Source organism: Camelus ferus, chromosome 20 (genome assembly GCF_009834535.1).
Source record: "Camelus ferus isolate YT-003-E chromosome 20, BCGSAC_Cfer_1.0, whole genome shotgun sequence".
Lineage (NCBI taxonomy): Eukaryota > Metazoa > Chordata > Mammalia > Artiodactyla > Camelidae > Camelus > Camelus ferus.
Window position 1 is genome coordinate 17,459,116 of NC_045715.1, and position 13,242 is coordinate 17,472,357.

A 13,242-nucleotide genomic window follows, 5' to 3' on the forward strand; every position below is an offset into this window, starting at 1 on the left:
CTCTGGCTTCAGCCTCTGCTTTCCGCTGGCTCTGCAAGGGGCCCCCACTCCTCTCCTTCCCACTCTTGAGGGACCACGTAGAGGAGAGTTTGAGCCAGGGCTCCCGGGGTTGTATGTGGACAACTTCAAAAAGAAAAAGAACTTGGGGCTCCAGTCTTGGCTGATCCTTCTGTAGACCAGCCAGTCCTTTGCTCTCCTGCCACTCAAAGAAGTCAGAAGAGGGATCCTGCTGGTTTTGCAGCTGGGCTGCACAGGTATGTGTGTTTGTCATGAGGGAGCGGGGTCCGTGGGTGAAGGGGCCAACCACAGGTGGCTGCCTTGGAAGGAGAGGCAATGAGCTACAGAAATAGAAATATGGAAATAGGCAGAGAGTTCCTGTCCTGTGCTAAGAAGTGGTTGATGCCAGACTGGGGCACCCCGCCTGTTTCTGGCATAGCTGGGAAGAGGGGAAAGCTTGGGAGTGATTGGGAGCAAAAAAAAAAATGAGGGGGATCACTTACAGTTTGCTGGTTCCCACTGAGGCAGGGAGGAGGCACCACCACGGAGAGAGCCAGTTGCTAATTTCTACATTAAAGGGCGGAGCAGAAGCAGTGTTTGTCTCTAGAGGATGTCAGCTTTTTCACTTCCTCCCATGTGCAAAGGCTGGGTTTGGCTTCGAAAGCTCTGCCCCTGTTTCACTTTATCTTGAAACTTTGAGCCACTTGGGACAGTGCTCAGGTGGGGTTCTCTGAGTAGATGAGTGATATTTCTATGTTCCCTGAGCAAAACACTTCTCCAAATAGCAAATCGCATTTATCTGAAGCGTCAAGAAAGAAAAATACGGTCTATTTTGAAAAAATAGGCTTCCTCTCTGGAACTTCCTTTCACTGTGCTCTGGTTGTTAAAGATATATTTCCTTCTGATTAAATGGTCTATTAATTGTCACTAAAATAACATGATTTTTTCCCTATGTTTTGCATGAAGTCTCTCCCATCATTACCCTGACCCACCCTCGGTGAATTGTTTAGCTTTGTGGATTTAACTCTGTTGGCACAATTGGGGGGAAAAAAGTCAAGGTCTAGAAAGCCATGGGATGTCTGAAATAATTTCATAGAGTGAATTTTGCTTCCCTTGCATCCGTTGCTAGAAATGACATTCCCAGCCGGTGGGAGCTGCAGAAGACTAGCCTTTCTGTGCTAAATTGGTGAGTCAAGTTCTGTGAACACAGTAGGCAAAAAGCAGGGATGTCAGTGTTTGGCATTTCTACACCTTTCCTCTGGAAGGGCTATCTTTTTCTTGTTTTATTTCTCTTTGTTTTGGTAGGTGAGTTGGGGATTAGCTAGTAGATCTGTTTGAACTGGGTCAAGGTGAGCTGCAAACAACAAATTTTCAGGTACTTTCCTGATAGGATATGACTATTAAATAGGAAGGATGCGTCAATTATGTGGTAGGCGTCAGGAATAAACAGACAGCACTGAATTTTTATAATTGGATTCAGACTGAACTCAAGTTTTCACAACTGGAAAGGGGGTGAGGGAGAGCAGGGAACTTTGACTAGGACAGATTTGGTCCCTGCTCCCAGACACCTGACAGTCTGGTGGGGCTGGTGGAGCTAAATATGTATTTCCACCCATCATTAAAATTGTGATAGGTATTACTAAGGAAATGTGCAAGTATTGTGGGAAAATACAACCAGGAGATCTGCTCTAGTCTGGACCTTCTTTGGGAAGTTCTTTAGTTTGGGATCTGAAGGGTCAGTGGGTGTGAACCTGGGGAAGGTAAAGAAAGGAGGGGAGGGGAGAGCAGTTGAAGCAGAGGGTGGGGCAGGAGCCCACCCCTGGGGAGGACCAACAGGAGGCCAGCATGGCTAGACCTGGAGGGGTTGGGGGATGGGGAGGAGAGGGAGTGAAATGAGGCAGGCTCCAGTATAGTCCTGTGGAGCCACTGAAGAGCTTAAGCAGAGAAGCGATTAGATAACATGGGTTTTTTGAAGATCACATCAAGATCATCCTACATAGGCAGTTGATTGGTGAGGCAAGAGTGGTTCTGTTAGGAGGCTATTGCAAATGATATGGGAGCAAGATGATGGTGGCTTGGAATAGTCTTTGCAGTGGAGTTGGAGAGACATGAATGGTTTTAAGAACTATTTAGATTACATTGAACTTGGCGAATGACTGAGAGAGGGAGTGGAATTGACAATCCTTAGATTTCTGGCGAGAGAAACTGGATAGATAGCGGTGCTCATTACCTAGCTCAAACTCTAGGAGGAGGAGCAGATTCTGGAAGAAAGATCACATGCTGAGTTTTAGGAAGAGACATTCAGGTGGAGTTAGGTCAATAGATCTGATGATCCAAGAGAGGTCTGGGCTGCACATAAACCTGGGAGTCATCTGGGATCCATTGAAGTCATGGGAGAGAATGGAAGGTAACAGGGAATGGGAAATGGAGGGGGTTGGAAAACCCGAGGAAGAGAATTCCCAGCATGAAAGGCTGTGTCAATGAGAAGGAGAGATCTAGTTCAGCTAGATCTAATTCAGCTGTGCCCAGTGCTAAGGAGAAATCTAGTTAGGAAATGCTGAAAACTGTCTGCTGGACTTAGCAACAAAGAGGTGATTGGGACCTCAGCAGAGTTGTGGGGGCAGAATAGTGAACAGTAGAGTGAATTAGAGGCAGAAAAATGAAGACATCTATTGCAGATCCTTTTTTGAGAAGTTGGGCTCAGAGGAAGGAGGGAGTTAGATGGAGCTGCAAGAGGGGTGTAAGAATCCAGGAGACAGAGATCTTGGTACCTCTATATTTGGACATTTAGATATGGAAGGGAGAAGGCAGAGTCGGTCACTTAAAGTTCTTGCATAGGTGGGCGGGATATAACCCAGAGCCCAGGTGAGGGGATGGGCATTTCACCTCCAGCACATCAGAGGGAGAGGAGGAAGAGAGGACAGGTGTAGCCGCAGGGGCAGGTGGGTGTGGAGGGTTGGGGCGGGATGGCCACCGATACCATTCTGATTTTATGTACTCCGGGGGAGTAGGAGCGAGGTCATCTTCCCAGATGAAGGGAGCAGAATCAGCTTGTGGGTTAGATCCATTCTCCAGCTGCGCTTGGCAGCCACTGCTGCAAGCCTGGAATAGGCAGATGCTGGGTGGGGCAGTTCATCCAGGGCTGAGGTTTTTCTTTGTGGGTGTAATGAAAGGACAAGGAACACACAGGCTGAAGGTATTAAGAGGGGAGGAATGATTTCAGTGGGGTTTTAGTGGGATGAAGATAGGCTGGTAGGACGTACAATGGTCAGTGACCTGGGAGTGTCAGGGGGCAAGAAATAGAGTGGTGAGCGCAGCTGAGGAGAGAAAAAGATCCAAGTGCTTCGCTGACTATAATGTGTATATAAGTCATGTTGGGGATCTTATTAAACTGCAGATGCTGATGCAGTCAGTCTGGGAGTAGGGTCTCAGATTCTGCATTTCAAACAAGCTCCTAAGTGATGCCAGCCCCTCTGGCCCATGGATCACACTTCAGGAGAAATTAGAAAGTTGTGGTCAGAGAGTGGGATGATGAATTAGAAATCCTAGGGCTGGTACAGTTTTAAGCAGTAGATAACACGACCCAGGGAATGACTAAGTGGAACGTAAGATCAAAGAATGAGAAGGCCACCTGATCACCGAGTCTCTCTGGATGCATGACAATGATACTAACACTTTCTGTTGGCAGTACTGTTCTAAGTACCTTGTGTGTGTTTTGTGGTTCAATCATCACAACTCCCATTGAGGTATGTATGATGATCCTTGATGTCACAGATGAGGAAAGTGAGACCTAGAGAGGCCTTTCCTCAGATCACCCACGCTTGTGAGTGGTGGAGTCAGGATTCAAACTGGGGCAGTCAAACTGCAGTACTTCCCCAGAGTCAGTGCCCTTATGTGAATGGATGCATTACTGACCTCTGATGACAGAATTTGGAGTGAGGGGGTGTACGGAGATTTTTAGCCAGGTGTTAGCATCATCAGTGAATGAAGTCAAGGGAATAAAGTCTAGGAGAGTGCTAGGGTTTTTACAAGTTAACCCGTTTAATCCTCACAGCTGTCAAACAGAGCTTAGGCCATTCCCATTTTACAGGTAAGAAAAATAAGACTCAGAAAGATGACGTGATTGTTAGGTGGGGAATTGGCAAGTGAATTCAAATGGGCCTGAGTCCAAAGCCTGTTCTTCCTCTATATCAGGTTTCACTACGTCACCACCCAGAAATGGAAATTCTCTCTGTTTTCTCAGATGGGCTATAGTTACCATGGGAATAATCTCCCCCTGCACTGACTCAAGCAACATCCTGGAGATGATGTGTTGTGATCGAAGCTGAGCCCAGGAGACAGGGCATCTGGGCTTGGCTCTGTTCCTAACTAGCGGGTTTGCACACATCTCTGCAGGTCTCAGTATTTTTATCTCCACAGCTCACTTTCAGAGCTATATTCTGTTAAGCATGAGGTCAGTTACAGTGACTCCTTTTATATTAATGTCTGCGATAGGCTTAGCACGTGGTAGGTTATCTCTAATCCTTACACAAGGATAAACATTCTCCAAATTAGAGGTGAGGACACTGCAGCCTGGAGTTTTAGCGGCACTGCCTACTACCTCTCTCTCACAAAATGGCAAAGCTGGGATTTCTCCTGAGGTTTGTGGACTCCAAAGCGCATGCTCTTGCCATCTACTGTGCTGTCTCAGCCTCGCCCATAGCCTCGTTGCGGATCATAGTTACAGATGCAAATGGTACCGTAAGCCAGCTTTTATCCAATTTTTAAAACCTGGACTCAGAGAAGAAATCTGTTTTATATTGATTTTGAGAAGCACTCCCCTCCCAAGGTGTGTACACAAGTGCGCGCGCGCACACACACACACACACACGTGCACACTGATATCTCTGAAACAAAAGTTTTATGAAATAGTTCTTATAGTTTCTACTTCCAGTGCAGTTGATTTTCTTTTCACTTCCCATTCAGTGTCGTCTGTTCCATTAACATGCTTGTTAAACTCTACCGAATTGATTGAACCACCCACCAAGGGGCTGCCGCCCTCACTTTGAGAATTACTTGCATACCAAGATTTCTTGATGTAATCACTCTAAATCTTTTTTCTCCTTCTCTCCCTATTCCTCATCGTGGAATTTAATGAAGCCTATCTCTCAATCTGATTATTTATGTAACAATATTAAGTCTACATCAACCCCTTCTACTGTAGGCCACCCACACTTTGGCAGAGTGGAAGAATATTTCATAAATTTGCTCTGAGAGAAGGAAAGAAAATGTGCACTTTTTTCATTCAATAAAAATGCTAATAGAGCAGAAGGTGAAGAATAAGGAAGTGACACTTGTGCCTTCTTGGCTGGAAGAGATGGGGAGGCAGGGCCCGGAAACATGGGCTGACACTTCACAGTGGTGTAGGTTGGGGAGGGACTGCAGCATTAGAATGTGAGTAAAAGACGAGTGAAACTTACTTCGTGTTCCAACTCTGCTGTGCAGCCAGTTGTGAACTACGATTACTATTGAACCTGTCCAAGGACACGCGTTTATTGGACTCCTTTATGTGCCAGGTCTTGTTCTGAGTACCTCACATACGTTCTCTCAGAAGATGTGTCTCCATGTTTTTACAGGTGAGGAGACTAAGGCACAGAGAGGCTGAGTAACCAGCCCAAGGTCACATATCCAGTAGTGAGTGGTCTAGTGGGGATTCATGCCCAGGCTCTCTGCCTCTGGAGCCAGTGTTCTTTGACATTGAGCCATAACTGTCACATGTCTTTCCTTCAAGTAATTCTAGGTGGTCTTTATTGGTTGCCTCACCCAGGATGGGGTTCTCGCCCTTGGATTTTGAATCTCGAGAGGGTCACATGTGGAAGAAAAGTGATTGGAGTCCATTCACTCCATAGGGGCAGCCAGAAGGGACTTCCCACTAGTTCTTGCACCTCAAATCTGCAGAGTTGATTTGGTTTCTGTCCCTCTTGAGCCCTGTTTTTAAATTAAAGATTTTGTTTAATTGAGAGGCTACCCATTTCCTTTAAATAAATTTATTTGTGCTTAAAATTCCATTGTTTGGGGAAAAAAAGCAAGCCTTGATAAATGCAGACAATTGTTTGGTCTGTTTCCTCATCTACAAACTAAAGGAATTGGATACGCCCATCTGCAGATCCCTCTTCACCCTGTGATTTTTCACTAGAATTGGGTTCTAGTGAATCATAACGTATTCAGGAAGAGATAGGCTGTCCTTGTGTTAGGGAAGCAGAAGTTTTGTTAATTAACTGGGTTAACTTGACCATTACATTCATGTTGTATGTTTTCTGTACTCTTTGTATGACTGTGATTCTGCTGTTGGTGAGTTCATTTAAAACATAAATATGACAGTGATGACTAGCAGAGGTCCTTTCCCAAGCGTGTTACATACAGACCTGTGGGACTCCAATACTGAGAGGTCTGGGCGGAAACTGCCACACACGAGTGCCTTAATGTGACCTTCCTGGACCACGTGGGACTGGCACTGGGTAATGGGCTCATCCTTACTCTTAGCTTAAGAGGCGGCCCTATTCTAGGGATGGTGGGAACACCATTATTCTGCCTTTAAAAATATGTCATTATAGTAGAATCGATGTGACCAATTCCAGAATTTTATATCAGCCAGTGCTTTGAAAAGAAGATCTGAAAGGTGAGTGACATAAAGAAGAATTGATGTTGTTTTGAAGTAGCCACATGCTCATCGGTGGGGAAGAATTATGTGTTTGTTTTCTTGCATGCTTTGATAAAGCCTTACAACTTAACAATAAAGGGACTGAGGACAGAATGAAGCGATTGTGTCTGACAAGCTGTAGGTAAACATTCCATTTCTGCATAATGGCATAAATAACCAGGCGGAAAGAAATGGATTTGCACAGGTGTTAGAGTACAAAGGCTTCCCCGAAACTAGACATCTAAAGAGAAAACGGAACTCCAGTGGCTTACTCGCCTCCACCCCCACCACCCCTAGTGAGGGAGCATCTGTCCTTCCAGTGAGCAGGGACCCAAGAAGGAATTAATTCCTCTCAGCAAATATTTACTGGTGGGTGGGGGGTATACAACTCAGTGGTAGAGTGCATGCTTAGCATGCATGAGGTCCTGGGTTCAATCCCCAGTACCTCCATTAAAAAGAAAAAAATAAACAAACCTAATTACCTTCCCCCCACCAAAAAAAATTTGCTGGTGGCTTACCATTCCTGGCAGTCCACACACAGCAAAGAGTTTTGAGGTCTTAGAACTGAGACAGTCCCACAGTAGGCCTAAGTCATGACCGAGGGTGTAGGAAGTTAGAAACCTGCTCCAACCCCCTTATTTTAGACTTGGCTGAATTCAGTTCCACAGAGATAGTACCTTGTTCAGAGTTTGGTCACTTGGCAATCTTGGGGCCCAACCAGGGCTAAATCTAGTAACTCTCTTATTAGTTTAGTCCTATTATGAACATGTATGGTTTTATTACAATATTGAAATATAAATAATAACAGACACTGGCACTTTCCATTTGCTGGCACTCTTTTAAGCACTTCCCGTCTGTCCATTTATTTACACACATTGAGTCATTTAACCCACAGAACTCCATGAGGTGCACCTTGTGGCTCCCATTTTACAGAAGATGAAATTGAACCCCTGAGGTTGCCCAAGTCACACAGACAGTAAATGGTGAAGCTTAGATCGAAGCCCAGGCAACCTGACCCCAGAGTTTGTTCTCTAAACCGCTCCACCAGGTCAGCAAACTTTTCCTGTAAAGGATCAGATAGTAACTATTTTAGGCTTTGTGAGCTGTAAAAATCTCTGTTGCATCTACTCAACGCTGCCTTTGTAGTGTGAGCAGCCAGAGACAGTCTGTTAAACAAATGTGTGCGGCTGTGTCCCAATAAAACTTTATTTGTAAAAAACAGGTGGGGGTGGGATTTGTAGTTTTCAGATCCTGCACTGGACTGTGCTGCCTAGTCAGAGCACAGTTAAATCAGTGACAGTAGGAGAGAGATGGATGCCTGGCAAGTATGATGGACCAGTTCTGTAAGAGATTTGAGGCCAGAAATTGGACTAAAATGATGCTTTGTTTTGTATTCCTTTTGGGTGCAGTGTCCTGCTTTGGCCAGAGAGGGTGATGGTTGTCAGAGCAGTGTGCTGTGGGGTGTTACGAGGCTCAGGGCCAGAAGAGACTTTTTATTCTTCCTCAACTTTGTGGGTAACCTTGCCAAGTCCCTTAGCATCTGTCACTCATAACTCTCCACAGTGGTGGTAACTGTCCTCACCACCTGCCTCTCTCCCTCCCCGAAGTGTGTGTCTTGGATTAATGAGATCTTGTCCCTGGGAGTTTGGAAGAGGGGAAACATATTCAGTGGCATTCATCATTTAGTTTGCTTGTCAAATTAGAGAGCACTTTGGGGGTATAAGACCCTTGGTTGAATGTCTGCTGTGAAGAACCCAGTTTTAAAGGAAATGCGTTTCTGGTAATGTGGGTGAGAGAATGTAGATTTAGAGGGTGTAAATTTATGGATTGCCCTTGCCGCGGTAGGCTTTAGGTAATGGAGTTATTTCAGAGGGTGAGATAGATACTTTACTTATTTCTGTTTTTAGTAAATGTGCAGTGAGAGGGTTCCACAGCCGACCTCATTATGTGTCATCTCCATAAGAAAATTAAGGTTTCTCCGCTAAGCTGTGAGTCTTAACAGTAGGGAGGATTTTTATAAATGTTTCCAAGTGCAATTTTGAAATGAAAAGTTGAACCAAGAATCCTCTAAGGGAACCAGGCTGCTGCTTGCATTTCAATGAAAGGGAGAGGAAATTCATTATAGAGGTTGAAAATGTGGTTTGCATGCTAAGACTCTCCTGGAAGAAAGGGCCTCCCCCAGAGGAGGAAGTGGGAGGGAAGTTACAGCTTGCTGTTTGTGGTTAAGGTTCCTTGGCCAAGCACATATACTCCTTCAACACCCCCTCCCATTTTTTTTTTTTTTTAAATTGGCAAGAAAATTCTTTTCCTTCAAGGTCAGATAGATAGATAGATAGATAGGAAGGAATATTTCGGCCTAGGAGATGTCTCAGAATCTTTCAGTCTTATCGTTGTTTGTTTTGTGCATTTGACAAAAACTTTCTATTTAAAAATCCGATAGGTGTAACTCCTTAATCTTACTCTGGGAATCTAAATTTAAGATGCTCTCCCACCAATGTTAATGATATATTCAGCAGAGACATTCTGGATGCTGGGCTGGGGTTTTATCTACATTTGTATCTTACTTAAAACAGCAGTATTAGCCGTGCAGAGCAGTTTTCTTCTTGTTTTCCAGATAAGCAAACTGGGATGTCAGCTAACTCTGCCAGGGTTAAACAGCTGGAAAGTGGCAGAGCCAGAATTGGAATCTGTCTCCCTGAATCCAAAATCAAAGCGAGTAGGGCGACCCAAGTGTCCGAGTTTCCAGGATGCTGGATTCTCGGTGCTGAAACCGGAAATGAAGATTGGGTCACTCTGCAAGGAAGATGCTTGCTATCCCTAGCACCACGCTAGTGCCCTCTGTCAGGAAACACTTCGTGATAAATCAAAGAGGAGTTTTCCTGTGTGATTTCCCCTGTTCACCTGCTAGAAGCCACGTGTGTGTACTGTAAGATCTCCAAGACCACACATCCTAGGGCAGACTTGGCACCAAACAGGAAAGCTAGGATACTGAGTTCTTTGGAATTCCCAGCATGAATGTGGCCTCATTTCTTGGCCCAGTTTGCATTAATGGAGCAAAAGGCACAATTCTTGGAATGGTAGCCTTTGTAGCTTTTCATACTTGCTTCAAAATATTGCTACGCTCTTGTGCTCACAGGTGGGCATAGTCTTGGGAAAGGCTGGGTCAGTGTCGGAGGGTTTCACCCTTTCCACTCCATTCCCTTCCAGGCTTTCTGAGGACAGTCCTTGTGCCTCTGGGGATCCTAGGCTGACCACCAGAAATGGGGACCAGCCAGCGCAAAGCTTCTCTCTGCAAAGCCTGGGCTCCCTCACGGAGTGTCTCGTTTCAAACAAATTATTTTGGCCTGCATCCAACTGCCGAAGAACACTGTGTACTTACGCTGCCTTTAAAATCTTTCTCGAGAAAGGGAGTTGGCACACAGGGCCACGGATTGTGAGCACTGTTGCCAGAGTGAAAGCAGAAGTGATCAGTAGAACATCGTGTATCTGCATATGGTCAAGAGATGGCTCTTTCCTCAAAAGGTGAACCTGTATGAACACTCTGGGGTTTTTTCCTCTCCTTTTAAAAATGTATTGAGCCGATTAATACCCTGTCAGTGGCCCCTAGAAAGCCTCTGGTGACTTTCCAGGAGAGGGCAGGTCAAGAGAAGGCAGGTAGGTCATCTGGTGCCTTGGCTGCTCGTGGGAGACGTTATTCTCCAAAACATGACACCTGTCGGGGGGGGGGGGTCGGGGGAGAAGGGCCAGCCCTTGTCTTGTGCTGCTGATTGCTGCCACGTGTCGGTTATTTGCGTGCCTGTTTTGAGATTACTGTTTAAGACTGAGTAATTAGATTCACACAGGGGACCTCATAATCACTTAATTACCAATGTGCTTGATGTATAATAATGTCAAAAGGTGTCTTGTCATTTTTATTTCGTGTTTTGTTCAGGTTTCCCTATGACTGTGTTCCAAATGAAATGCTCTTCCAGAATGCTGTATTTCCTCTGTGATGGGTGCATGTTGTTTTGCAGTGAGCATAAATAAGATAAGAGCTCTCAAGTGATTAGCATGGAGGAAAGCTCTGGGAAATGGAGGGAAGAGGGGAGGATCCAAAGGAGGGGTGGCAAGAATGAAAAGATGGAGTGGGATGTGATGGGGAGCAGAGAGAAGGGGTTGGAGGGAAGGGTGGGAAACAGGCGAGGAGAGACACAGATAGACCAAGAGATACACATAGAGAATCAGGTGGACAGGTGCAAACAGAGACAGAGATTAACCCACTATCAGAGAGAGAGAGGGAGAGAGAGAGAGGCAGAGACCGAGAGACAGATGAACAGACACAGGCAGACCGTAGGGCCTGGTCCTTTTTCTTATGAAATCCAAACATCCATCATCCTATTGATGATGCTTTTACCTGTTGGCTTCTTTCTGCCTCTAAATTTCTATGACGTATCTGTGTTTGCATGTGTGCAGACTGTGGAGGAAGATGGTTCTTGGGAAGCTGAGATTTGAGAGCCGCTATAAGTAATTAGGAGCTCGGTCTCTGTGGCCAGACCATCTGCGCGCGAATCCCAGCCCTGCCACCTACTTGCTGGGTGACCTGGGCAAGTTATATAATCTCCCTATGTCTCAGTTTCTTCTTCTTAAAATGGGTATAATAAAAGTGTCTATCCCATAGGCTGCTGTGAGGATTAAAGGAGACTGTGTATGCAAACCTGTGAGAACACTGTACCCAACAAGTGTGGGCCAGAATTACTCCCATGTTTGAAAAATGATCCTGGATCTTGTGGGACCAATTTTCCTTTGATGGAATGTTCACAGAGCTGAGTGTATTTTTCTGAATACTGAGGAGGCTACATGTGCCTGCTGGGGCTTTTGGCATTGAACCTTATTGCTAGCTGAGGAGAGAGTGAAAAGAACGGACAGCGAGGAAGGAGTTGCAGCCTCTGGTCCTGCTCCAGCACCAACTAGCTATGAGTTTTCTTCGGATCTGCTCTCAGATTATAAACCCTAAGTGGTTCTTTCACTAGGTGATTGATATTGAGTCCTTTCTGGCATGTGAGTTTTATGATTTGGCTATTATTTTACTTCTATGCAAAGATTTTATGGACTTAAGATTGGAAAGATTGGATATAAGTACCCTTGGAAGAAAGAAATGAATGTGCTGTGTTGTGCTGTTGACCCTTGGAGTTCGAACTACATGGGTCCACTTATATGCAAATACTTTTCAATAGTAAATACTCCAGTACTTACTAGACGATCTGTAGTTGGTTGAATCCTCAGATGCAGTGGAACTATGGGTCTGGAGGGCCAACTGCAAGTTATATGCAGACTAACCCCCGAGCTAGTGAAGGGTCAACCATAAATCAAGAGGGAGACATGCTGAGAATAGAGTCTAGCGTCCTAGAGCCCGTGCTGGTGGTGAGCCCATGAGGCTCAGCATTATTTCTTCCTCCTCCTCCTCCTTTTTCTCCACCTTCCTCTCCTCCCCCCTCCCCTGGAGGAGGAAGAGCAATGTTTGAAAGGGTACTACATCAAGATGTGCTATGGAATGTAGTATTACTCAGCCATAAAAAAGAATGAAATTCTGCCATTTGCAGCAACAGAGATGGACCTAGAGAATATTATCCTTAGTGAAATAAGTCAGACAGAGAAAGACAAATGCTGTGTATCACTTATATGTGGAATCTAAAAAATAATGCAAATGCATGTGTATGCAAAACTGAAACAGATTCACAGATATAGAAAACTTGTGGTTACCAAAGGGAGAGGGAAGTGGGGAGGGACAAATTAGGAGTATGGGATTAGCAGATACAAACTACTGTATACAAAATAGATAAGCAACAAGAATTTACTGTATAGCACAGGGGATTATACTCATTGTCTTGTAATAACCTATAATGGAGTATAAACTGCAAAAATGCTGATTCAGTATGCTGTACATCTGAAACTAACACAATGCTGTAAGCCAGCTATACTCAATTAAAAAAATAGAAAAAGATGTGCTGTGGAGCAAGGCCTTAGTCTAGAGAAGGCAAACTTCTCTAAACTAGACTGCCAGGGGCTGGAGTACCAGGAGGAAGGATTGGGTTGGAACATGCAAAGGTAGTCTCATGGTGAAGAGCCTAGTCTTTGGAGTTGACTGAGGAGGCTCACTGAGAATCCTACTTCTGTCCTTGAGTCTCAGTTTATTCATCTGTAAAATGGGGGTAATAATCATATAGAATATGGTTGTTGGGAGGATTAAATGCATCAGCGTATCCAAGGATGTTCGCCCATTTATGGCAGATCGGGAACACTTGATTAATTGCAGCTACTGCTTGGGGCTGGCTTCAAGGGCACATGACCAGTTAGACAGGGCAGCGCTCTCAGGAGGCCCTACGCATGGCTTAAGATGTCACTGTCTTAAAATTCTTTATAATTTTTGAACAAGGGCCCTGTGAGTTACATAGCCAGTCCTGCTACTACTAGGCTACATCTGACCTCCTCTCACTCATCTGACCCCACTTCTTAAACATTCCTCTCACTTCTGTTGCTTGTTTTAATGGAAGGAAACCCTGTCTCCAAAAGCCTTAGTAAAAAGGAAG

The 13,242-nt window shown here is 45.0% G+C and overlaps 2 protein-coding genes across 8 annotated transcripts in view; one reads left to right on the forward strand and one right to left on the reverse strand.

Moving 5' to 3' along the window:
- The window catches only part of LOC102517286 (cytidine monophosphate-N-acetylneuraminic acid hydroxylase), a 216,339-nt gene extending 215,709 nt beyond the window's left edge, over positions 1-630 (reverse strand). The window contains exon 1 of the mRNA XM_032462609.1: positions 501-630. The gene's annotated coding sequence lies outside the window, so the exon portion shown is untranslated. The remainder of the gene's footprint in view (positions 1-500) is intronic.
- The window catches only part of CARMIL1 (capping protein regulator and myosin 1 linker 1), a 281,411-nt gene that overhangs the window by 99,357 nt on the left and 168,812 nt on the right, over positions 1-13,242 (forward strand). Inside the window, exon 1 of one of the 7 annotated variants that reach the window (XM_014557184.2) lies at positions 74-254. The exons of 5 other annotated variants lie outside the window; for them this stretch is intronic. Coding sequence is in view for 1 of the 2 variants with exons in the window: in XM_032462603.1 (XP_032318494.1) it covers positions 10,169-10,198 (30 nt within the window). In the remaining variant the exon portion in view is untranslated. Of the gene's footprint in view, positions 1-73; positions 255-10,153; positions 10,199-13,242 lie in introns of those variants that run through there. One more of the 7 variants, XM_032462603.1, reaches the window with a different exon arrangement.